The sequence below is a fragment of the Oryctolagus cuniculus genome, chromosome 21, assembly GCF_051225735.1.
Source record: "Oryctolagus cuniculus isolate XC-2025 breed Fujian yellow rabbit chromosome 21, ASM5122573v1, whole genome shotgun sequence".
Taxonomy (NCBI): Eukaryota; Metazoa; Chordata; class Mammalia; order Lagomorpha; family Leporidae; genus Oryctolagus; species Oryctolagus cuniculus.
Window position 1 is genome coordinate 26518157 of NC_142887.1, and position 26463 is coordinate 26544619.

General features: G+C 49.9%; 1 protein-coding gene across 1 annotated transcript in view; it reads left to right on the plus strand.

The window, feature by feature from the left end:
* ZNRF3 (zinc and ring finger 3) overlaps positions 1–26463 on the plus strand; it is a 168406-nt gene that overhangs the window by 85817 nt on the left and 56126 nt on the right. The window contains exon 2 of the mRNA XM_051826646.3: positions 19044–19169. Within this exon, the coding sequence (XP_051682606.3) occupies positions 19044–19169 (126 nt within the window). The remainder of the gene's footprint in view (positions 1–19043; positions 19170–26463) is intronic.

A 26463-nucleotide genomic window follows, 5' to 3' on the forward strand; every position in this document is an offset into this window, starting at 1 on the left:
CCCTGTCGTTCTGCCTTTCTTGGAGATGAAAATAAACAAACATACATTTTAGAAAAAAATAATTGCAAGTAGGCAGGAGATATAATGGGGAGATCAATGATTTACAGAGTGGATAGGTTGTGCCTGTGATGGGGGTATTCTGGGTGGATTTATTACATAGTCTAGTTTGTACTTCTATAGGAATCAGGGGTTGAGTTTTAGAACAATAAATCAAATAGTGGGGCACTCATGAACCAGTGTAAGAAATAGTATTTCCTTCTCCTCTCTTCTCCTCTCCTACAAAATGTCACCACCATCCGAACTTGCTGTTTTCGTTTCCGTCGTCACATGTATCTTCATTGGTCCAGCATTTGACTGAATGTGTTGTGGACACCTGCATTTTCCTAAATTTGGACCTTTGACCTGTAGAGGCAGAGGCCGCTGAAGCCCAGCAGGTGTGCCCTCTCTCCCTCAGGAGACAGGCTGTCCCGTCACTGCTCCAGTCCTCTGGGGTCCAGGTGTCTGCCAGTCCTTCTCTCACTGTTGCCTTTTACTGAGGCTCAAATTACCAAGAAGACAGGGCAGACGGGAGCTGTTGGTAACACTGAGACTGGACAAAAAAGCTACTTCCTTTTCAGACATAAGGAAGTACTGAGAGCATGCTGTCCTAGTATTTGGTGACTGCCGTGGCCCAGAGGCTGCCTGGGTTTAAAGCCACTTGTGTGTGACCTTGAGCAAATTGCCTAACTCCCTTGTCTTGGTTTCCTCATCTGTAAAACAAGAATGCCAGGAATAGCTGCTTCCAAGGTGGTTGTGAAGATCAGATAAGCTGAAACCTGCACGCCTAGTGGAGCAGTGCCTGGAACCTGGCGGGCAGACGGATGTCCGCAGCTCTTCTTGTTGTCACTGGTGTTTTAGTGGTTGTGTCAGGCACTGCTCTGGGTGTCCCATCTTCAAAACAACCTGACCATGTCAATGTCAGTATGCTTACTTGTGGATAATGAATCTGAGAGAAAGAACACTGGCTGGCCCAGGAGGCTGGCCCAGGAGGCTGACCCAGGAGGCTGGCCCAGGAGGCTGGCCCAGGAGGCTGGCCCCGGTGCCTAAAGCTTTGCTTCCTGACTCCTGCTGCTTCCTTGATGACAGGCCCTGAGAAGCAACTCTGTTCTCTTGACCTAAAGCTTCGGTATAATCACAGTGAGAGTTGGGTGCCCCTTCTGTCAAGCACAGTAGACAAGGCAAGGTCAGGTCTTTACTGACTCAACTGTGAAGGGTACAATAAGCCACTTTTTATATTCAGACCTTTTTTTTTAATTATTTATTTGAAAGAGTAAAAAGTGACAGATCTTCCATCTGCTGGTTCACTCTCAATGTCTGAAGCGGCCAGGCTAGAGCCAAGAGCCAAGAAGTCCATTCAGGTGAGAGTAGAGGTCAGAGTAGAGGACCCGAGAGCTGCAAGTCAAAGAATGTAGCCACTGAGTGCTTGCGGGCCTGTGGGTCAGAGCAGAGGGGGAGCAGCTCAGTCGTTGCTCGCTCGGAGTGCGCAGGCCAAGGCTTGAACCGCAGCTGCAGGGGCCCAAGCACTTGAGCCATCTTGCACTGCCTTCCCAGATGCGTTAGCAGGGAGCTGGATTGGAAGCAGGGCAGCCAGGACTTGACCTGGCAGTCTGATGTGGGACGATAGCATCATAAGCAGCAGCTTAACCCACGGTGCCACGACACCAGCCCCAGCTCATTTGTAACTTACATGGACAACAAAAAGGAGAGAAGCCAAAAGTGCCAGCTCTCCATGGTCTTGGCCCTTCCCACCACAAACGCATGACAGTGAAACAAGGGGCTGGGTGACTGCAGCACGTGCGGATGCCCTGCACTGCGGAGCCTGTGGCTAGCTTGAGTGTACTTTTCTGCAGTTCTATTCTGAGAGGGCCGGGCAGGAAGCCTCCTCCTCCTCAGAACCCTAGAAAGTGATAAGACTTTCCCAGCAGAGATGGGGGGGGGGGGGGAGGAATGGCCCTGAGTGCATCTCGTGCTCCTCCCATCCCTTCCATCCTGGAGGACCCACAGGCATGCAGCCAGGCCTCTTGCAGCTGCGGTTCAAGCCTTGGCCTGCGCACTCCGAGCGAGCAACGACTGAGCTGCTCCCCCTCTGCTCTGACCCACAGGCCCGCAAGCACTCAGTGGCTACATCCTTTGACTTGGAGCTCTCGGGTCCTCTACTCTGACCTCTCCCCTGCTGTTTATCGAGGTTTGTGAGCTTTCTAGAAATAAATGTCAAGTTCACCCAACTGGATCAAGACCTTTAAAGATTAGAGACCTGCTTTTTTTTTTTTTTTTTTTTTCATGAGATAGAGTGTCGTTTTTTGGTATCTTTTGAACACACACACAGATACTCAAACTCACACTCAACACAGCATGGTCTTGCCCTTACTTAGAAATAGAATAAATACAGATTTCTTTGTACATGAACTTACAGCCTCTTGGTTTCTCTAGTTGGCGCCCTTGAAATCGGACCCTGCAGAAACCTGTCCATCAACCTGTTAGCTGAGAACTGATGCGCTGGGGCCTCCGGGAGCTTGTCCTTCATCCGCAAGCTGGCAGTCACCCCCCTGGTGCCCTGGAATGCTGGGGCCTGGGGGTGGTACCACACAGCCAAGGATTGCTAAGACGGAACATCCAGAGAGCCTTTCTCTCTCTCTGTCTTTGTATCTTCTATCGCCGATATTAAATGCTGGGCACTGTGTTAAACTTTAAAGGGGCCCCGTTGCAGACAAGTGTGGGCTGAGGGAGTGGTAAAAGAAGGCCCTAGCCAGGGTCATGACCTCCCCAGTCCACTCTTTCTATAAGCAGACGCAATCAGGAATAGATCGCTTCATGAGGTGAGGAATGGGCAAGAAACTGTCCTGGCTTGTGCTAATAATTCCTGATATATGGTGGCTGTCTCCAAGGAGCCCGAAGCAGAGCTCAGACATTATCTCATTAATCCTCCCCAAACCCCCATGAGGTAGGCAGGTGGCAGGCATTCCCCTTGCTCTCCGGATCAGAGAGAATGGGGCCCTTGTGCGACTTGCCCAAGGTCATACAGGGTGGCAGAGCCTTGCATATAATTTATTGCTTTTAATGCTTGAGCCTGTGGTTTCCAATCCTCCCTATCTCCCCACCACCACCACTCTTAACAGACAACATGGGAATATTTTAATCAGGTGATTTTCATCAAGTGTCCCTTCCTGAAATGCTCTTGGCTCTCTCGCTTGGCTTGGAAACTCACCAAGGCAATTACAGAGGAGCAAAGGATGGGATGAGAGGAATCTAACCTGTGGGTGTGGCTCGAGAGCCCTTCAGGAAAGAACCCAGGGCAGGTCTCCATCCTGGAGGTCCTTGCTCACTCTGGATCCATCACTGGTGTCCTGCTTTTGTGTGTCCTTTGTGTTGGGTTTCTTACTGGACGTCATGGTTTTGGGAACACTGACAGAGGGTAGTCCCCTCTCACTGTCTCCTGGGAGGCTGCTGCTCGTGGGAAAGGCTGGGGCCTCTACTCCCTTGCACTGCATGCTCTATTCTGCTTCCCTCTCATCCAACCTTGGAATCTGATTCATGAATGCACTGACTTGTGCCGTCTCACCCAGGTGGGGCAGGCGCCATTCCTGGTTTGCAGATGAGGGAGCTGAACCTTGGGGAGATAAAGTAATTGCACCGAGCGGAGGAGCTTGGCTGTGTTCTTCTCACCATACCATGCGACTGGTGATAATTAGCATCTTGTCCCACTGTATTTTTCCCCTTTGTCCCACTTACCCTTTATTTGCGTAATTCTTTAATAACAGCTTTATTGAGACATAATTTACAAACCATATAATTCACCTACAGAAAATGTACAATTCAGTGGTTTCCAGTGTATTCGCAGTTGTACAGCCGTCACCACAAAGCATTTTAATCACCCTAAAAAAGACACCGCGTACCTTTGAGCTTTCACCCTTGTTCTCCCATCCTCTTCCCCACCCCACCCCTCTACTCCTAAGCAATTATTAATCTATTTTCTGTGTCTGTAGATTTCTCTATTCTGCACTTTCATATAAATGGAATTGTGTAAGATGGGAGTTTCTGGACTTTTTTTTTTTTAAATAAAGATTTATTTATTTGAAAGGCAGAGTTACAGAGAGAAAGAGACAGACAGACAGAGAAGTCCTCCATCCACTGGTTCACTCCCCAGATGGCTACAAGTGCCAGGGCTGGGACAGGCTGAAGCCAGAAGCTTTCTCTGGGTCCCCCATGTGGGTGTAGGGGCCCTGCAGCTGTCCTCTACTGCCTTCCCAGGCACACCAGCAGGGAGCTGGATCAGAAGTAGAACAGCACCCACTTAGGACACTGGCACTGCAGGTGGCAGCTTAACCCACTATGCCACAATGCTGACCCTGTTTCTTTTATAAAGATTTTTGAAAATGTATTTATTTGAAAGGCAAGTTACATAGAGGGAGAGAAAGAGATACCTTCCATCTGCTGTCTCACTCCCCAAATGGCCACAACAGCTGGAACTGAGTCAGGTAGAAGCCAGGAGCCTGAAACTCCATCCTGATGCCCCACATAGATGGCTGGAGTCCAAGCACTTGGGCCATCTTCCATCGCTTTCCCAGGCACATTAGCAGGTGGCTGGATCAGAAGCAGCGAAGCCGGGACCCTAACCAGTGCTCTCATATAAGACGCCAGCATCACAGGCAGAGGCTTAACGCACTGCGCCACAACGGCAGCCCCGGACCGGGACTTCTTTGACTCAGCACAGTGTTTTCAGGGTTTATCCAGGTTGTAGTATGTATCAATACTCTTCCTTTTAAAAAAAAAAAATTTATTGTTGGATTATTGAAGAGGGAGGGGGAGGACCCCATCTGTTCACTCCCAAATGACTGTATCAGCTAGGGCTGGGCCAGGCCAGCCAGGGACCTAAAACTCAATCCAGATCTCCCAAGTACATGGCAGGGACCCAAGTCCTGAGCCATCAGCTGTTGACCTCCCAGGGTGTACATTAGCAGGAAGCTAGATTGGAAGCACAGCCAGAACTCAAAGCCAGGCACCCCAAAATGTGTTCAGGCATCCTAAGCAGTGACTTATCTACTGTGTCAAATGCTTACCCCCCCCCCCTTTTTTTTAAAATTTATTCGAAAGGCAAAGAAGCAGAGACAGAGAAAGTCAAATAGAAATGTCGCATCGCTGGCTCATTCCCGGAATGCCCACAACAGTTGGAGCTTGGCCAGAAGAAAACCAGGAGCTGGTCCCCTAAATGGGTGTCAGGGACCCAGCTGCTCAATTCATCACTTGCTGCCTCCCAGAACACACGTTAGCTAGCAGGAACCTGGGATCAGGGACTTGAACCCAGGTGCTCTGACAAGGGATGGGAACACCCTAAATGAATATGGCATATTAACTGCTGCACCAAACACTCATCCCTATTACCTGTCTTTTAGATTAAGCCATTCTAGTGGGTGTGAAATGGTATCGCATTTTGGTTTTAATTTGCATTTCTTGATGGCTAACAATGTTGAGGAGCTATTCATGTGCCTGTTGGCATTTGCATATCCTTTTTGGAGAAATATCTGTTCAGGTCCTTTGTTCAGTTTTTAATTGGATAATTTCTTAATAAGTTGTAAGTGTTCTTTCTACATTTCAGGTATGCCTGTTATGAGATTTATGACTTCTACATATTCCATTCTTTGGAATTGTCTTTTTACTTTCTTGATGGCATCCTTTACAACATAAATGTTTTTGAGTTTTGGTGAAGTCCAAAGTATCTGTTTTTTTCCTTTCGCTGCTTGTGCCTGTGTGTCGGGACCTCTGTTTCTACTCCTCAGGAATATAGGCAGGGTGGGCAGGGTCAGTCCTGCCCTTCAGGTGGGGAAGCACGGCTCAGGGTTTTACACGAGTCTTCCAGCACCACACAGAGTGGCAGTGCTGGGATCCACCACAGGCCACTGCGGCTTGGGCCATCCTCCACTGCACTCCCGGGCCACAGCAGAGAGCTGGCCTGGAAGAGGAGCAACCGGGACAGAATCCGGCGCCCCGACCGGGACTAGAACCCGGTGTGCCGGCACCGCAAGGCGGAGGATTAGCCTAGTGAGCCGCGGCGCCGGCCGTTTCTATGTTTTTTCAATTAAAGAGACTTTCTTGGGGCCAGCCTTGTGGAGCAGTGGGTTAAGCTGCTGCCTGCGATGCTGACATCCCATACGAGCACCAGTTAGAGTCCTGGCAGTTCCACTTCCTATCCAGTTCCTGATTAATGCACCTGGGAAGGCAGTGGAAGATGGTCCAAGTGCAGGATACGTGGATGGAGTTCCAGGCTCTGGCTTCAGTCTGGCTCAGCCCTGCCCTTGTGGCCATCTGGGAAGTGACTAGCAGATGAAGATTTTCTCCCTCCCTCCCTCCCTCCCTCCCTCCCTCTCCCCCCCCCCCCCTTTCTGTAACTTTGCATTTCAAATAAATGAATGAATAAAATCTTAAGAGAGAGACTTTGTGAGCGGGAATGAATTTAAAATTCAAGTTTTAAAATTTTTTTATAGAATTTATTTTGGTCTATTTGAAGGCAGAGAGAGATCTTCCCTCCACTGGTTCACTCTCCAAATGGCTGTACTAGTCAGACCTGGGCTAGGTGAAAGCCTTGAGTTGAAAAGGTGATCTAGGTCTTCCTTGGTGGTGGCAGACACAAGTAATTGAGGCATTATCTACTGCCACTCAGGGGGCCGTCAGCAGGAGCTGGGACTGGACCCCAGGCATGTGGGCATCCTGGGCAGTGTCTGGACTGCTGTCCTAAATTCCCACCCCTAAACTTAGACTCTTGACTGGGAGGCAGTAAACCTGCCTCTCAAAGGCCTGTTCTCCTTGGCATTCAAAAAACTACTCGAGATCATTACCAGCTGGTCGTATATCATCCTGTTGATAGCTTGTAAGAAATTCCCCCACATATCTGGAATTGTTGTCTCTCTTTTTTTTTTAATACAAAAAAGCCTGACTTGCACTTTATTGTAATAGTTCAAGGATTTAATAGTTTCGGGCACATAGTGAAAAGAGTTCTTAGTTTTTGTCTTTGTTTTGTGATAAGTTTGTTTTGTGTGTGTGTCAAAGAAAGGAAATGAAATTACATCGTAACTTTGTTGTTCATGTGGTCAGATGATCCTTTCAAACAAGATGAAGTGTTAGAATAACCGGCGCTGAACTACGGTCACCACTGGTTAAATGAGACTGATTGCTCGTTCTACCCTGTATGCTGGGTTCTGATACTTTCTTCTCATGTTCTTCCTGCTGGGCACCTGCAGGCAGCCTGTGCTTGGCTTGGTGACTAGGACATGCACATGGTGCCGTATGTGTGCCCGGCTCTCTCACTTCGAAGGGAGCTCGATTTCCGGGTGTGCTCCTCCCAGCCCGTTGGAGGCCATGGTGTTTGTAGTGGGAAAGGAGCACATTACTCAACAGAGCACGTTACTACCTAGCGCTGCCATTTGTTACCTCTCAGCTGTGTCATACAGGGAGCCAACGGACAGGAAAAAGCCCTAGTGAGCCTCGAATTTCAGTCACCTGCTATACCAGCAGATGTGCATAATTCTAGAATTATTCTCAGTCTCTGCTAATAAAACAACATTGCCATTCCTTGCCCCGTGTCCAGTTGCAGGGCCAGTGCCCAACAGATGTTAGCTTGAACACTGGAATCCAAAATTAAAAATTCCCCCAGTGTCCTTGTTCTCCAACCCAGTACCTTTTGTTTTGGTTTATTTTTTCTTTTTTGCATTATCAGCCCATACTGCTTTATTGCCGAGGTATCTGTTTGCACAGGTGCAGAGTTGCCAGCTCTTACAATGCTTTCTTTTTACATCAAGGAATACGATTTCTTCAAACATCCCAGAGATGCATACAGATTAGAACGCAAGCTGCCTTTTGTAACACTTCAACTTAGTCAATGAACTTCTCTCAACATACACCATGGTGCAGTGGAGCATACACAGCAGAGAGCCCAGGGAGCAGCTCCTGTACTTGCTGGACAGGAAATAAACTCTATTGTGAAGAGCTCTAATATTCTTAATCTTTTTAATTACAAGAGATGGGTTCTAAGACTGGTACTGTCATTTTAAAGACCAATGATAATAACATACTGTCAGGTTCCTTTCTTATCCATATTCTAACCAGTGGCATGGCAAACCATCACCAAGGGAGACAGCCTGTCAACTTTTTTTTTGAGATTTATTTTTGTTTTTTTTGAAAAGCAGAGTTACAGAGAGAGGGGGGGAGAGACAGAGAGATCTTCCATCTGCTGGTTCACTCCCCAAATGGCCGTAATAGCTAGGGCTGGGCCAGGCCGAAGCCAAGAGTTTCTTCTTGGTCTCCTACATGGGTGCAGGGGGCCCAAGGACTTGGGCCATCCTCTGCTGCTTTCCCAGGTGCATTGGCAGGGAGCTGGGTTGGAAGTGGAGCAGCCAGGACTCTAACTGGCCCCCATTTGGGTTGTCTGCACCACAGGTGGCAGCTTTACCCACTACTCCACAACACTGACCCCAGCCTGTCAACCTTTTTTTTTTCTTTTAATATTTATTCATGTATTTGAAAATCAGAGTTACACAGCGAGAGAATAAAAGGCACAGAGAGAGCAAGAGAGAGAGAGAGAGAGTCTTCCATCTACTGGTTCACTCCCCAATTGGCTGTAATGGTCGGAGCTGAGCCCATCCAAAACCAGGAGCCAGGAGCTTCTTCTGGGTCTCCCATGCAGGTTCAGGGGCCCAAGGGCCATCTTCCATTGCTTTCCCAGGCCATAGTAGAGAGCTGGTTCGGAAGTGGAGCAGCCAGGTCTCGAACCAGCACCCACATGGGATGCCAGCACTGTAGGCAGCGGCTTTACCCACTACGCCACAGCGCTGGCCCCCCAGCCTGTCAACTTTTAAAATAATTTCTTGCTTTTTAGTTTTTGCCCAGATGCAGATGTGATTTTTAAACAGTTGTTGTTTTGCATACTAACTTTTCATAAGGCTTCATACATAGTTTATATTCCATGATATAGTCACCAGTGTCTCCTTTTGGTTACACGGTAACCAAAGAGGATAGTGGTTATTCTTAGTTTTTCTCCAAATAGTGACACTCGTTGGGGAAGATTCCAGCTGAGTGTTCCAAAAACTTGAGCAGAGTAGTTTTGGTTTAGTTCTCTGGCAGTTCCGTGTTGGAAGTCTCCAGCATACAACAGCAACAGCCAGCTCCTGCTCCGTGTCGGGGGCAGCTTTCTCTCTCCATTCCAGTTGCTTCCATTGCTATGACAACAAGGGAAAAAATTATATTCAGATTTTTCTGGATTCTAGATCCAGAAAAGGGTTTAGACTGTTTGTTGAAAGAACATAAGAGTCGTTCATTTCCTTGTACACAGAAGAGGAAAAAAAAAATAATCCCCATGATTCAAAAGAAGATGGGGTGAGGCTGTCATTTTTCCATTCTTTCACATACATTTCAAGCCTTGATTCTAGCTCCCACACCTTTTAAGAAAAGGGCTAGGCTGTCTGATGTGAAACTGTACCACAGCGACACCCTACCCTGGCCGACAGTGGCAAAAGGACAAAAGGAAGCAAGTTTCCCTTTTAAATCCCCAGGAATTTTTGGATGAGATAATATTACAGAGTGGACCCTCTCCTCCTCCTGTTAGTTCGGTGTTTGGCTGCTGTGTAACAGTAACCCACTTAGCAGCAGGCGGCCCTTTTGAAGTTATTTTAGGCTCTCAGCCGAGTGTAGAGATATTGTAACCTTGGATAAAAGCAGCACCAGCCCTGGTGTCAGTTTTGCCCTTGCAGACATGTGGGAAGTGCACCAGCATATCTCAAGGATTTGGTTCTGAAAGCTTCTTAAAGAGTGGTCTTGGTTTCAAAGCTTGGCTCGATGCGCCATGCTCAAGGGAACATAGCTCTTTTTCTCCAGATATGTAACCCCGGCCGACAGTCTCTTGGCTTACATGTTCCCGTAAATACTTTGTCCATTAACAAAACACTGAAACCGTGATAGCCTCGTCAGGCTCTGAGAAGTTTGCAAAAGGCTCATCTTTATACTTCAGCATAAACCAGTTGTGCAATGCCTGGCACCAAAGATGGTCAGGTGCGTGTGTTACTTGTTGTTAGCCTTTTTTTTTTTTTGCCTCCGCAGTTCCTTATTTGGAAAGTCAAGCCAGGATATCCACAGCCTCTTTTAGAGGTTGTGGGGTCTGTCTGTGTCTGGGAGAAAAAGGGGTCTTCTCCAAAACAGCCGCCCCCACAATTGCGTCTCCCGCCTCTGACACCCAAATCCACATCACCCTCAGGTGTCCCCCCGGAGTTACTGTGGATGTGAGGGTGGAGGGGTCCGCTGGTTCCCCCTTCCCTGTGTTCCCAGCCGTCCTCAGCCCAGGTCCTGGATGGCCCCTCAATAGCTGTCCCAGACAGAGTCTCCCTTCCGGTGTCCACTGCCCTGTGCAGGGAGCTCGCGGGGTCTCTCTTGGGCCTAATGAAAGGCGTCCCACCTTGTCCCATGAGAAGGACCTGTAGGATCTGCCCGAACACCCAGACAAGGGAGCTGGTATCCAGTGGTACAGGAAGTTTCTCATCAAAATAATAATGCACATGTCTGTTTATAAAACATTTTCAGTTCTTTCATCTCTGAATATTTCTCAATTTCTGAGACGACACTTATAATGCTGCTGCTTATCCTTAGTCCATTTCAAAAAGATATTTTTGACTTCCTACTAATGAAAGATGAAGACTTTGGCCTGTCACTCCTGTGTGCTCCTTGTCTCCTACGTCTGAGTGTCCCTACAGTCTTTCCAGCGTAGCTGCCTCACGGTTACCAAATCCTGTGGGGTTTATGCCATTACGACCCCCAGTATTCTCAGGCCAGCTGTGGAGTCATACCCTCGTTGCAGTTGATAACTCTGCTGTGGCTTCTTGTTTTTGTTACCTGCCCCCCCACACGCCCCCTGCCCCTGTTACTTGAGTTTGCTGTAGCCATCACACTTCATCGTCCCATTCAGCGCTATAGGTCTCTTCTCCGTACCACCTAACTCACTGGGTAAGGAGTCAGCATTGTGTTGCAAGTTGGCTTTCCCACAGCCCCCCGGTCTCTGGCCCCCCTCAGGACAGACCCCCTGCGAGATGGTTGCACAGCCTTCCTCCTGGGAATTCCCTCTATGTCTCTTCTCTGTTGGAATCCCCATGCCTGGATCCCTTGCCCACCTCTGTGTTGCTTTAGTCCCTTGTTTTGCTGTTGCTGACAATAGCTTCTGAAACCAATCACGGGTGGGAAATTTTGAGACGTTAATTTTTTAGGGGAAGGACAAACCCTGTTCTCCCTCAAGCACTGGCCTTGGCAGGGCTCTGCGTGAGGGGCTGCAGTACTGTGTTCTCTCTCCGCGTGTGTTCTCTCTCCGTGTGCTGGGGCCGGCCGTTGTGTTCCCGCAGCTGGGCTGGGGAGCTGTACCATTGACAGTACTTTTCTTTTCTTTTCTTTCTTTTCTTTCTTTTTTTTTTTTTTAGTTCTGAGAATGGCCTTGTTGGATAACTTGGTGATAACAGCTCTAAGAACTGGGTCTTTTAAAGTTCGCACAGCAGTTTGGTCATATCCTGACCTCCTTGCCCTGGCCCCTTAACTTTGTGGAGGAAAGAAAGATCCAAGTCTTAGAAAAGCTGAGCAGGGGGCCGGACAGTAGCCCTGCCTCCAGGCTGAGGACTGTTTTCTCAGGCAGCAGTCATTTGTTGCTCACCTATAGGGCACAAGCTGTGGGCAGGATGAGAAGGGACCTCTGAGGAAGATGGTCTTTCTAGAAGCAGAAAGAGGGAAGGCTGAAGGAACTGTGGTGGGCACTATACAGAGCATTTGGGAGCAAAGAGGTGGAAGCAGCTTAGCTGGTTGGGTGCATTCAAGAAGGCTCCGTGGAGGGAGTGACGTGGAAGCTGGTCTGGCAGGGCAGACTGCAAAGGCAGGCAGTGCAGGTGAGGGCGGCCAGTCTAGAGAAGGTGACGGAGAGGGCTTTCCCTCTGATGGAGCTTCTGCTGTGTTCCTGGGTTGCTATGTTTTGTCTCATTTAATCCCTAAGCACCTCATTAAGGCATGTGCTATTGTCTCCACTTAACTGGTAAGAAAATGGAAGTTCATAGAAACTAAGACCTCTCCCAGGTCGTAGGTATTGGACCTAAGACCATACTCCCAGGTACTAGACGTCGTGAGAAACAGGACTAGAGTTTAGACACAGATTGCATGATTCCAAAACTCTTGCTCTTTCCATCCCGAGGCATCCCTTGGGACAAAATAAGGAGTGAGAGAGCAAGAGCCACAGCTCCAAGATGATGCCAGTCAAAGCTGTGACAAAGGACTAGTGGACGTTTTTGCTCCAGTTGACTTCAGTTAGATATTGAACATCCCCAGGGGATTGTGCTAGTAGCACAGAGCATGTTTTCCTTCTTTTCTTGAAGATTACTTATTTATTTAAAAGCCAGAGTGACATAGAAAGGTCAAGAGAGAGAGAGAAAGAGATCTTCCATCTCTGATTCACTCCCCAAATGACCACAACAATGTCCAGGCTGAAGCCAGGAGCCTGGAACTCCATCCTGTCTCCCACATAGGTGGTAGGGGCCCAAGTACTCAGGCTGTCCTCTGCTGCTTTCCCCGGTGCGTTAACAGGGAGCTGGACCAGAAGCAGAGCAACTGGGACTCAGACTGGCACTCTGATACAACACTGGCCTAACCCCTTGCACCACGATACATATTTTCTGTTTCATCTTGTGTTTCCATGCTAGCTTATTCATTATTTGCATCACGTTCTTCCTTGGATCCATCACAGGAGTTTTGCATGTCTTCTCATTTCAGGCTATCTTTTTCCTTCAGTATTTTCTTCTCAGTGCAGTGTATTGAGTTCTGTTCTAGATTTTCTAGTCTGTGTCTTTTCCCCTTTATATCCCTATACATAACTAGCCCTTTCAATCTTTTTTTAAAATAGTAGGGCAGGGACTGGCACTGTGACATAGCAGGTTAAGCCACTTCCTGCATTGCCTACACCCTATAAGGGCACCAGTTCGTGTCCCGGCTGCTCCACTTCTGATCCAGCTCCCCGCTAATGGCCTGGGAAAGCTTTGCCAGGTGCACTCTCAGGGAGCTGGACCAGAAGTGGAACATCCAGGGTCAAACCAGGGCTCATATGGGTTGCCAGTGTCACAAGTAGCAGCCTAGCCCACTGTGCCACAACACCGGCCCCAACATGTGTAATTGTTAAATGCTTATGTACAACACCAGTTTTAAAATTGTTTATTTATTTGAAATTCAGAGTTAGAGGGAGAGACACATTTCTTGCATCTACTGGTTTGCTCCCCAGATGGCTGACATAGCCAGAGCTGGGCCAGGCCAAAGGCAGGAGCCAGGTATTTCTTCCGGGTCTCCCACATGGGTCATCTTCCGCTGCTTTTCCAAGGCCACTACAGGGATTTGGATTGGAAGTGGAGAAGCCGGGACATGAACCAGCGCCCATATGGGATTCTTGGTGTTACAGATGGCCAGCTTCACCTGCTACATCACAATGCCAGCCCCTCCAGGACCCCCTATTGCACCCAATCCACAAAGGTGCAAGGCACTTGCATAGAACGGCAGTATTTGTACATAACCTTCTTACGTCCTCTGTATACTTTAACTCATCTCTAGATTACTTACAATGACTAATATGATATAAATACTGGGCAGTTAGTTTTCTGCTGCATTGTTTCAGGATCAGTGACAATTTTTCTAAAATATTTTTGCTCCTCAGTTGGTTGGATCCACAGATACAGGACCCCTGGATTTGGTGGACCAAAAGAATGGCTTCCATGTGGACAGCATTGGAGGCAGTTTTTGGCAAATTTTATGGAACTATGGATGTGGCGCCCCTCATCATGTTTGATGTAACAGCGGCATAGTCATCGAGCTGTTTTCTGAATGAGAGTACTCTCACTTTCTCCAGCATTCTCTGTCATTCTTTTAGTCATTCCCTATGGGAGCTCCCACGTGGATTCCTTCCTCTTTAATCCTTAACTAGAGTGTTTGTCATTTGCGTGGAATCCAGTCATTGAGTAATATAACTTTCATGGACTCCGTTAAGTTCTGCATCAGTTGCTGATTCACAGTTGTAGTTTGCAACTTATCTACATAGTCTTGTCACTATGTCATGATATCCCAATATTTTGCAAGAGTTTGCTGTAAGGATTAAATGAGATTAAAATGTATAAACATACAGGAGTGGATGGTTAGCCTGGCAATTAATATGCCTGTGTCCCACACCAAAGTCCCTGGGTTTGATTCCCAGCTACAACTTCTGACTGCACCTTCCTGCCATTGCAGACCCTGGAAGGCAGTGATGGTGGCTCAAGTAATGTGGGAGACCTGGACTGTATTCCTGGCTCTTGGCTCTGTCCTGGCCCAGCCCCACCCCTTGCAGGCGTTTGGGGGATAAACCACTGGAGAGGTGCTCTCCATCTGTCTGTCTCTCTTCCTCTTAAACAAATTCTGTGTGTGTGTGTACATAGTAGATGTGCAATTAATGGGAAGGTCCTCCTCTTCACTTTCCACAGGCTTGACATGTTTGTTTGCATTTTGTACCTTTGCCTAGAATACTCCATCCTTTGGGAAAAGTCAGCTCACTAATGAATATTCTCATGTTATGACTACTTCTGTTTGCTTATAAAACATTTTCCTGAGCTCATAGCTTGCAGTCTGGGTAAAGAGAACCCTGGGGGGGAATGGCCCGAGGCCTGGGGTGACAGGCATTTCCAGAAGCTGATGCTGTTGCCTGGTGAGCTGACTGGGAGCTGAATCCTACAGTGCAGTATTTGGCAGATGGGTCAAAAAGGCCAGTTACACTTGAGAAACATAGTACCTAAGGTAGAATTTGCAAGTTTGGGCCGGCGCCGTGGCTCACTAGGCTAATCCTCCGCCTTGCGGTGCCGGCACACCGGGTTCTAGTCCCGGTCGGGGCACCGGATTCTGTCCCGGTTGCCCCTCTTCCAGGCCAGCTCTCTGCTGTGGCCAGGGAGTGCAGTGGAGGATGGCCCAAGTGCTTGGGCCCTGCACCCCATGGGAGACCAGGAAAAGCACCTGGCTCCTGGCTCCTGCCATCGGATCAGCGCGGTGCGCCGGCCGCGGCGGCCATTGGAGAGTGAACCAATGGCAAAAAGGAAGACCTTTCTCTCTGTCTCTCTCTCTCACTATCCACTCTGCCTGACAAAAAAGATAAAAATAAAAAATAAAAAAAAAAAAGAATTTGCAAGTTTGGGCACCTGGATGTGTAAACAGGAGTAAGGAACTCAGGGTGGAGGTGGGAAGGTGGGAAGGGTAGATTTTCATGCCTCTGAGAAGTGGTTTTGGTGACTTCTTTACCCTCTGCAGAAAACAAATAATCCACACCAGTCAGCTGCACTCACTGGCACTTTAGAAAAATTCCTTTTGGTTTTTAAGGCTTTGATCCTTGTTCGGAAGTCAACACCCCTGTCACGGCTGACATGTCAAACTGCTAATAGTCACTCCAGTGTCAATGAAAGATCCGATAGGGGAGCCTTGGAGGAGAGTGGGAGAGCAAGATGCCAAAGGTGGGGGGGGGGGGCTGGTGTGAAGCGTGGCCCCGGGGCGCCAGCCTGACAGGCCCACGGGGACCCTGCAGACCCGCAGGACCCTTGGGTGTGTTTGAGGCTTGCATAGTTCAGATTTCTGCATGCCTGGGGACGTGCTCGCCACATGCCTTTCTCATGGCCTCGTGCTGTGCACCTCCACAGCAGAAGCCTCTGGCCCGGTCAGGTGCGTCCTGCTCACTGTGTTTGCAATGGGTCAGGCCTCAACCTTGGCTGCTGCTGCTCTCAGCTCCCATTCCCAGCCCTCCCCTCTCACTCCCTCCATATCCAGCAGGCCTTGCCTTTTCTCCAACTGCCCTTGACTGTCCCTCCATCATCTTCTACACTGGCCATTAGTCTGCATCCCAAACGTTCAGCCTTGAGAATACAGTGAGCTCTGCATTGCATCTGTAGTTGCTGTAGGCTTATTCTATCAAACATATGTACGTGTTCTCCCCAACTGAGCATGTCTCAAAGTGTGTCCATGAAACAGCAAGATCCTATTAAACACAAAGCAGATTTAACAATCTAAAGATAGGAGGCGGTCGCCTTGGCAAAGGTTGAAAACGCTGCTGCACCTGAATTCACGGATGTAGGCCCTGAGTCCCTGTGAAATGTTGCTCCTTCAAGAACCTGCTTTTCATCCTGCAAGACTCAGAACACCTGCTGTCTAGAGGGGTAGAAAGCACGTTGCCTTCTACTGGGGATCCCTGTGCTGGCTGAGGGCAGAGCTCGCAGGTTGTTAGCCATTTCTGAGTAAACTCTTAGGACTGTTATCTGGTTGGGGTGTGTGTGAGTGTGTGTGTGACATTTTTTATTGTGTTTGAATTCATATGAAGTTCATCGTTTTATATAATTCAGAGACATTTAGTGTGTTCACAGTGTTGTGCAACCATCACCACCCTCCAGTCCTGTACCCATGAAGCAGCCACTCCCCTCTCCCTACCCCCACCACCCCTATATCCACTCCTCTGCTGTCAGTCTCTAGGTATTTGTTCCGGACATTTAATGTAAATGCAATTGATGATTGGTGACCTTTTGTGCCTGGCTTTTCCCTTCAGTAAAGTTTTGATAGGGACACAAAATCTTAGACCTGGATAATAACCTCTGTTTCTCCAAAGGAGGCCTTCATCGTTGGCCAAAGCCCATAAATGTAGCAGTAACGAAAAGCAGTCACCCGTCTGAAAAAGCCTAAGTCACATGGCCAGGTTAAAAATATCACGGAACACTATAGAAAAGGAGCAGATCAAGAATTGCCATGGCCTGACCTGTGCTGGTTTGAGTCTGGCCTTGAGCCCCTCCCTCGAGGTCAGAGGTGGCTAAGCTGTTGGCACAACTGACTTAACACCCTTGCTAGGCCTCTTTCTAGTCAGAGGATTTGGCACTTCCAACTCCTCATCATTTATAACTGTAGAACATTCTAGAATGAGCTGAGCCCTCCCTTCTGAAGGGACGCTTATACTGTCCAGGGCACTATAGGAACCTTCACGGATCCTTTAAGCAGACTTGGAGCAAATGTTGAGGACTTACGCGAATGTTGGCTCTCCTGGGGCTGTCCATCTCGTGTCTTGGAATCCCCAAGATAACCATCGTGCCGATGGCTGGTAGCCCCTAGTCACCTGTGGTCAGCAGCAGCACCTGTAACCTGAAATGGTTCCACTGAACTGCTGGGGACCTTGTGTTCACTCTCCCTCCCTGTTCCCTGTCCCTGTAGCACTGCCCTAAAGCGGTGTCAGTGCCTGTGTTGAGAGTGCCATCTTCTGCCTAGCAACCTGCGGTACTGTCCCCATGTCTGGTTCTTGAGCCCTTCCTCCCAATCAGGCTGGTCTCATTCCCCTCTTCTACGTCATCTCACGGCAAGTGCCTCCTGGTTCAGAACCACCAGGGCTGGCCCCTCTCCTCTTGCCCTGGGTAATCCGAGTTCCTTCGAGGCTCCCTCGAGGCTCAGCAGCTACAAAGCACCTCCCTCTTGCTGCCAGCACCAAACTCATGTTGTACTTGCAAACCACAGAATTTGAGCCGGAAACATTGTTTTTAGGTGTCCCCCCGCCCCCAGTCTTCAGTGCGCTGCCTCTGAGGAAAGGACTGTAAAAGGCGGCACCAGTCTGAGGATCTGAAGGCCAGGTCCCCTCCAAATGCACCGCTTGCTGGCCAAATTGGCTTGGAGAAGCCACTGATCTTGAACTTCTGTTCTCATCAGCAGAACAAGTGAGGGGTAAAGTGGGTGTATTAGTTTCCTACCTGTTGCTATAACAAGTGACTGTAAACCTTAGTGACTTTAAAAAAAAAAACACAATGTGTTTTCTTATAATTCTGGGGGTCAGAAGTCCACAGTGGGTCTGTAGGGCTGCATCCTGTCTGGAAGTTCTAGGAGGGAATCTCTTTCCTTGTCTTTTCTAGTCTCTAGGGTCTGCCTGCATTGACTGGCCCCCTTCTCCGTCTTCAGAGTACGTCATTCCAGCTTCCGCTTCCGCCCCCACGCCTCCTCCGCATGGCTCTCCGGCCTCCCTCTTTCTCTCATCCTTCCATTGGGCCCACCCAGGGAATCGCCCCGCCCCAGCATCACACCCGCAAAGTCTCTGTGGATATGACTGGGGGCTGTTACTCTGTCCACAGTGGACCCTTAGCTTTCCTACATCTCTAACTGATCATGACTCTGAAGACTTACTTGTTCCACTTGGAAAGCTTAGCCCACACAGCACCAGGGTGCATCAACTTCTTCATACATTGTACCTGTCCACGAGGATTTCCTCCTCCCTGGCTGCTGTGAAGAGACTCCAGGGCCTGACGGAACCGTGAACCAGGCCTTAGGATTATTCTCGTTTAGCGGCTTCCTCTGACAGCACTTTGACACATGAAAATTTGATGATGCTTCTCTACCCAGCCTTGATTTGTGTGTCTGTGTGTGTGTGCTTTGCCGATTTTGAAAAGACTTCAAAGAATTTTACCTGGTTCCCAGTAACCAGGGACAGCCGTTAAACAGCTAGTTAATTTTATTGGTGATTCTACCGCATTTCTAATGGTTTCTCCAGGAAGCCCTAGATGCATACCCAGGTACACTTGCTTAAGTGGAAGTAGTTGATATTGTTAAGATCTGAAGGCCAAACAAGACTTGGCTACTAACCTAGATAGTCTCCTCTGTAACTGCTACTTGATGTAAAATTTGTGGTATGGCACAGCAATTTAATTTAGTATTTATATGAGAGCTATGCTATTTTTCTTACCCTGTTTCCTATCCGGATGAGCACCACTTAAATAAAGCAGTGAGAAAATATCCATAAAATGTGTTTATAGTGGCTGTATTGTATTCTTCCCCAGTGCTTAGCTCATTGTATTGAAATAAGATTCCCCATGGTTTGAAAAACTTGCTACTTTTTGAAGCTGCTTTTGGCTGAGTCTGAGAAATGCACAGTGTGGGTCAAGTCAATCTGTGCCGTCCTATTGAAGCCTTCTTTCTGTTCTGTCTCCTAGATGCACCCGCTGGGCCTGTGTAATAACAATGACGAAGAGGACTTGTACGAATATGGCTGGGTAGGAGTGGTGAAGCTGGAACAGCCAGAATTGGACCCGAAACCATGCCTCACTGTGCTGGGCAAGGTAAGCCCGAGGCCTCCCAACTCTCCACAATTCGGGTTAGTGTTTCCCACTCTGCCTGTTTCCCCCAACTCCTCAAATAATTGCAAAGCTGAGCCCTGCCCTGTGGGCCCAGTGCACCTTCCTGGCTGAGAGGTGAGAGTGGAGGATTGAGACACCTCCTGCAGAGTCCCCCAGAGTGCCCAGGAGCTTGGGCTGTGAGGGAGATTGGCAGCCCGGGTCAGTGCCATCTCCTGTCCATTGTGCGGGCGTGGGCAAGTTGCTTTCTCTCAAAGAATCTCAGTTTCTCGTCTGTGAAATGGGTTGACAGTGGAAATTCATACTGCCTCGTCTCACACCTTGCGGGCCAGATGTTTTGGAATCTGCGATTTGGAGGGTTTAGAGAGGCGTGAAGGGGCGCATATGTTCTATTAAGTAACCTGAGAGGACCTGGATCGGCCCTCGGGGATCAGACGTGTGTGTGTGTGTGTGGCAAAGTGTGCGGACATGCACATTAAGTGGCCTAACTGAAGTCCAAGTGGCCTCCTGCTGGTTCAGGGCAGCTTTGCTCCCAGTGAGGCAGGGCCATTAAGTTTTGCTGCCAAGGAATTTGTGGAAAAACTTGTGGGTTTCAGAGCTGCTTTGGTGTGGGAACGGCAAACAGCCGTGATGGTCCTGTGTGAGAGCTTACCTCCCGGGGTGGTCAGGAGGCGAAGTGAGACGAGACACTCGGCCCCACAGGAGAGTCAGCCTCAAAGCCTGGTGCTGCCATTGGCTTGCTGTCACCCCACCTAGAAGCGAGGAAAAGGGCTTTGTCGCCAAGAGAGTCAGCGTGACTGCCGAGCACAGGGTGTCGCTCCCCCTCTTCGTGGAGGAACGACACTAAACCCTGCCTAGGCTTCATATCCGAGTCACGGCACCATTATGTCGCTCCCCCTCTTCGTGGAGGAACGACACAGGACCCTGCGCTGTTCTTTCGTCTGCTCGGCCCTCCCCGGGTTTGCTGCTGGTTCTTCCCGGGTTGGCTACTATCCCTTCCACCTCCGTGGAAGGGCAGTTCCCCCTGGCCACATTCCCCACTTCCGCAGGGGAGCGGCACACCGCCGGCCGGCTTTCTCGGGGGGCTGCACAGGTGTTCCTTCAGCTAGATGTTCCCCCTAGATGTTCCCCCTAGATGTTCCCCATAGATGTTCCCGGTGCATGCCGTCTCTCTCCTCCTTTATAGTCCTCCTCTGCCAATCCCAACTCGGCTGCCCACACGCCGAGTACGCTGCTCTCCTCCAATCAGGAGCAAGTCCTACAGTTTATTAGTTGAACTGGAGGCAGCTGTGCGGAAGCTGTTTACTTCTCTCCCAGCGCCATATTGTGGGAGAGCAGATGCATAGAATAAGTCTTAATTCCAGTAACTCAGTCCAGTCCGGATTGCTCCCCACACAGGGTAAGAGAGAAATAAATGTACGTGGGAAAGCTGCCCGTCGAGGATCTTAAAATGTGACAGGTAACAACCTGTTCTGAACTTGATCATTTTGTTAAAAGGAAAGGTGCATTTTTGCCTGGAGGGAAGGTGGTACCTCCCAAGGATGGTATTATGGCCTGAATCTGTTTTGAGATTCTCAAAAGCTGCTGTTCTGGGGACTGTGGGGAAACTGCTGAGGTTTAAAGGGGGAAAAAAAAAAAGCCTGGTTTCTGATCTCTGAGGGCTGCCTTGAGAGACTCGGGTAGAGAAGGGGTGGTTTGGGGGCTGGCGCTGTGGCATAGCAAGTAAAGCTGCTACCTGCAGTGCCGGCGACCCTTATGGGCACCAGTTTAGGTCCCAGCTGCTCCACTTCTGATCCAGCTCCCTGCTAACATTAGCCTGGGAAAGCAGCAGAGGATGGCCCAAGTCCTTGGGCCCCTGCACCCACATGGGAGATCTGGAAGAAGCTCCTGGCTCTTAGCTTCAGATCAGCCCAGCCCCGATCATTTGCAGCCATTTGGGGAGTGAACCAGTAGATGGAAGATCTCCCTCCCTCTCTTTGTAACTCTAGCTTGTAAAATAAATAAATACAGCTTTTTTTTTTGGACAGGCAGAGTTAGTGAGAGAGAGAGAGACAGCGAGAAAGGTCTTCCTTTTCTGTTGGTTCATCCCCCAAATGGCCACTACAGCCAGCGCACTGCACTGATCCAAAGCCAGGAGCCAGGTGCTTCCTCCTGGTCTCCCATGAGGGTGCAGGGCCCAAGCACTTGGGCCATCCTCCACTGCCTTCCCGGGCCACAGCAGAGAGCTAAATACAGCTTTTTTTAAGGGTGGTTTTGATGCAGGTACAAGTTAGAGGGGGAAGCCTTTCCCACACTTGAAGCAAGCCCCTGCCAAGGGCTCCTGCGGCCCCAAGGACCCTCACGGGTCTAATCTGTCGGGGTGTTTTGCATCTCACTCATCTTCTGGGTAGCATCAGGGCATTTATCAAGTTCTCCAGCCCTTTTATTGGACCCACAGAAATTATTTAACACCTGTTATTCAGGCCCTGAAACTTCATCGTTTAAATCCTTGGCCAGAGCTGCTTGACGATGGGAGGAGGGCAGCAGCCCTTGAGAACAGTTTTGTGCTTTCCTAGGAGAAATGCCAGCTGGGTGCAAAGGACGGGAACACTGCTTTCCTTGTAGGCCTTGCCCTCCGAAGAGAATATTTCCGTCCATACTTCCTACACGGCTGCTGCGCAGGGCTCAGCAACTTGACGTCGTCTGCTTTGCCCCCTGTCCGGTGGGGCTCTTGCCTTTGTGTCTCGCACGTCCGTAATGGGGTTGGAACCGTGCTCACAGGGTCACCCTGTTGTTCCTCCCAGCATTCCATTGTAAGGACAATTGTTGAAGTCACTCAGAGAACCCCAACCATTTTCTCCTCCTCCTGGAACAGCCGTGACGGTGGTTTTACTTGGAGACTTTTGTATGGTTTGGCCTGGTGTCCTGTCAAGCCAGGGGGAATAAAAACCTTAGACATATATTGAATCATTAAGCACTTCACGGGCTTATTCATTCACCAAATAGTGAACCATTGCGTGGAGCCCGGAAGGCAGGCGAGCAGCAGCCCCCACCTGTTTCTGTTTGGACAAGCGGAGGGGCGGCCAGGCAGCAGCTACTCATTACAGTTTGGCTTAGAGTTGACTGAATAAAATCATTAGCAAAAAAGAAAAAAGAAAAAAAGCGTGGGTCAGATGGAGGAAGACCGCTGCACATTTGTTTAAAACCTGGGTCGGTGTAGGAGGTTCCGTGAGTCGGGCCAGCCCCTCCTCCTCCCTCTCTGTCATCTTCAGGAATAGTTGTTCTCAGCTTCGCTTCTCATTAACTTTGTTCACTGTGTTGCTTTTTTTTTTTTCCTTTCCCCAGTGCCCCGCCGAGGGTAGGAGCAAAAGACCAGGGGGAAGGAATGCAAGGCAGTGCTCCGGGCAGCCTCGGCCCCCACAGAGCACTTTCCCACCCTTTTTTGCCCCTGGTGACTGTGGCACGAAGAGGTAGGCAGTAGAGAGAGACACAGAAGGTGAGGGAAGAAACCAGCGCAGCCAGTGTGGTGGGGGGCGGGGGGCTCCTCCCCGTCCACGTTGAGACTTGTAGAAAACCCTGGAAAGAGGGCTCTGTTAGCCGAGCCGGTGGGGGGCAGGGGAGGGCTGGACACCTACCCCTCTGCCTCCTGTGGGCCACCCTCGCCCTCCCCAGCCACCCGCCCACAGAAGAGGCCCCAAGGCGAAACCTTGAAGTAAGAGAGGAATGTCCTAAATTAAAAAAACGTAAATGCCTCTCCAGGAGTTCAAATAAAGTTTCGTTTTAAAAGCGAAAGACATAAACTCATCACCTGGGTTTATTACCAGGCGCTTTTGAACTTGTCAGAAGAGAGCACCATAAACTGCTGAGAGAAAGGTGATTTACGATCCCCTCCTTCTCATCTTTCCAGCTCTGTGGGAGGAGGTGCGGATGACAGCACAGCCAGGAAGGCAGAGCTGGGGTACGGGCAGGCAGCACCCCACGGGGAAGCCGCCAGCCTGAGGGGCAGATCCCCCCAGCCTCCCGCGCCACCGCCCTTTCTGGCTTCTCTTGGAGACGCTGTTTTTAGGTTCCTTGCGCTTCTGGTATTTTGAGCTGCTTCTCCATCATATTTAGAAGCTTTTCATGATATCTGGGGATGTTTGAGGGAAATTCTCATCACGTGATTGACAGATGCTCTGTTACCTGCAAGTCCTGGGAGGTTGCGGGACAACAGAAATGACGTTGAGAGTCAGCGGCCCCGGCTCCAGTCGCCCTCAAAGTGCCAGTCTGTGTTTATGCCCCAGGCCTGTTAACCCTTCCATTTGATCCGTGTTTACCAAGCATCTTATGGGGCTGTGAGGAATTCTGAAGACTGACTTTAAGAGCTCCAGCTCCTGTGAGCGGTCAGCCGCGTGCAGAATCCCATGTCAGGGAACACATGAGGTGCTGGGGTGTCTAGCAAAGTCTGTCTGGCCCTGATTGCCTAACTGCAGGCCCCGGCACGCCCACCCCACACTGGAGCCGTGTCTTAGGAGGGTTTCCAAAGATGGTGTAGTCAACTGCCATGAACTCCACTCTGGCCGGTGCTTAAGAGAGCTGGCAGTGGGGGCTGGGGGGCAACATTGTGGCACAGTGGGTTAAGCCATGATACAGGCATCCCATAAGAGCGCCAGTTTGAGTCCTGGGTGCTCTACTTCCAGTTAAGCTTCCTGCTAATTCACTGGAAAGCAGGGGAGAATAGTCCAAGTGTCTGGGCCCCTGTCACCCATGTGGGAGATCAGATGGAGTTGCGGGTTCCTGGCTTTGGCTTGGCCCAGCCCTGTCCATTGTAGCCATTTGGGGAGTGAACAAACGGATGGAAGATTCTCTCTCTGTCTCTCTCTCTCTCCTTCTCTCCCTTTAACTCTACTTTCAAGTAAATAAATAAATCTTCGCTTCGGGGGAGGGTAGTGAGGGGAAGTTAACACAAAAGACATGAAAGGCAGGGAGTTGCATGTCCCGGAGACCCAGCCTTGGCTGAGTGGCCTCAGAACTAGGTTCCTTCAGCTCTCTTACTCCTGGTCAGGGAAAGAGGGCTAAGGTTGTCCTTGTCGTTGCTGTGGAGGCTCTGTGACATGCTGGTGTAGCACTTAGCATGGCACCTGCCTCGTGGCAAATGCGCGGTGCGAGTGTGAAAGCTGCCACTGCATATGCCACTGCGCTTGCTGAGTGACTTATCTGCAGCAGCTCCTCGGTTTCAGACTAAGCGGAAGGTCCTGTCCAGGTTCCCATTTCGCGCTGAGGAAGTGAGAGGCTGTCTACATAATCTAAGAGCAGACAGCGCACAAGCGCCAAGATCTGAAATCACACCACTCTACTGCTGCTTCTACGGGCATTTCTCCTCCTGGCCCTCTGTTGTCCTTGCCAGTTTTTTCTGGATGAGAATTGAGCCTCGATCAGGATGCTGGTTCCATGTAACAGAAACCCAGCCTTTGCTGTGAGGATCCTGGACTGTGTCACAAGACCCCTGGCAAGGGCTGACTGCAAGGCCCGGATGCCAGCGGCTCATCCCCACCTCTTCTCTGTGGATCTGCTTTATTTCACCTCCTGACTTGGTGGGAGACACAGACTCTGCTCCCCTAACCCCCCTGTATTTCTGGGCCCAACAGTCTTTCTGTGTTGGGTCTAAGAGATCCCAGAGAAGGAAGTCATTGGCCCGTCTTGTGTCAGGTGCTCATTTTCAGACCGGTGAGCCGGGCTGGAACGCACTGGGACATAGCCTGTCCTGCCCTTCCCTGTGTGTACAGAGAACAGGAGGAAGACGTAGTCTCTGAAAGAGAGCCGTCGGGGGCAGTGCTAGGCTGCCATGCCCTGAGCAGGGCCCTGCAGTGAGCAAGTCATGTGTGCTGTCACAAGCTGGGGAGTGAAGTCCTCAGCTCACCCCAGCTGTCAGCGAGGGTGCAGCCGGACTGTGTCCCTCAGATCCTCTTCTTACCCTGCACACACACAGTGATTGTGCTGAGACAGGAGTGTGGAGGGCAGGAGTTTTGCAGAGAGGGACTGTGTGAAGCAGCTGGGGAGACTCCAGAACAAAGCAGAAAGATAGGGAGCAAGAGTTCGTCAAGGGGCGCTGGAGATTGCTGGGGGAAGGAAGAGACTTTGGTAAGGAGTTTTGTCTTCATTGTCCAGGTGTGTGTGTGCCATTGCAGGCTTCTTCTTCTTTTTTTTTTTTTTTTTTTAAGATTACTTTTTTATTTGAGAGGCAGAGTTATAGAGAGAGAGAGGGAGAGACAGAGAGAAAGGTCTTCCTTCGGCTGGTTCACTTCCCAAAATGGCCAACAACCAGAGCTGAGCCGATCCGAAGCCAGGAGCTTCTTCCAAATCTCCCATGAAGGTTGCAGGGCCCAAACACTTGGGCCATCTTCCAGAGCTTCCCCAGGCTATCAGCAGAGAGCTGGATTGGAAGAAGAGCAGCTGGGACATGATGCCACAGTGCCGGCCTCCATTGCAGGCTTCTGACCCGCCCGTGCCATGGGATCCAGGCTTCAGGGATGCTCACTGGACAGTGGCACCTGGGCTGGTCACAGCAGGGAGGATCACATTACTCTTTGCTGCTGGATTTTTCAGGGAACTGAGTGGACCGAGGCATTGATTCTTGTTAACACTTTGGGCAGGCTCAAGCCAGTGCAATGGCCGAGGACACCATATCTTTGCCTTGTGTCCTTTCTCTGTTTTCACACGTAGGCAAATGTGACACATCGGAGCAGTGTGACCAACAGCGGGAGAAGGAAGACTGCTATGTTGAGGCGGGACAGTGGGTCTGTAACCCAGGCTCCTCTGAGGAGCAGGGGAAACCAAGGTGTGAGAGGCTAGCAGAGAACTGAACCCACACACCCAGCCCAGCAGCCCACAGCCAGCTCTCGGAGAGTCCTGGCAACTTCTTCACAAAGAACGAGCAAAGACCCTGCTAACCAAAACGACCAGAAGCCAGAAAACAGGGTCAAAGGAAGCTTTGGTTTCTTGGAACAGTTAGGGGAAAGATGTGGGTTTAAACATCAGACTCACTGGGGGTTGAGATCCCTGGTTAAGCCTTAAGCCCCATGAGCTCTGGCAGGCACAATGGGAATAGCACATAAAGGAGAGAGTGCGTATGTCATGGTTTCTGGCACAACTGAAAAACTAAACCTGGTCAGGACTCTGACCACCATGGCTCCCTTCCTCACTCCCTTATCCTCAAGTTTCTTTTTGGTCTCAGCATGGAATTTGGGGAGTCAGGTCCCCAGGGACAGAAAGCAGGATGGTGACAGTCAGGAGCATGGTGTGGACATCACAGGGCCTGGTC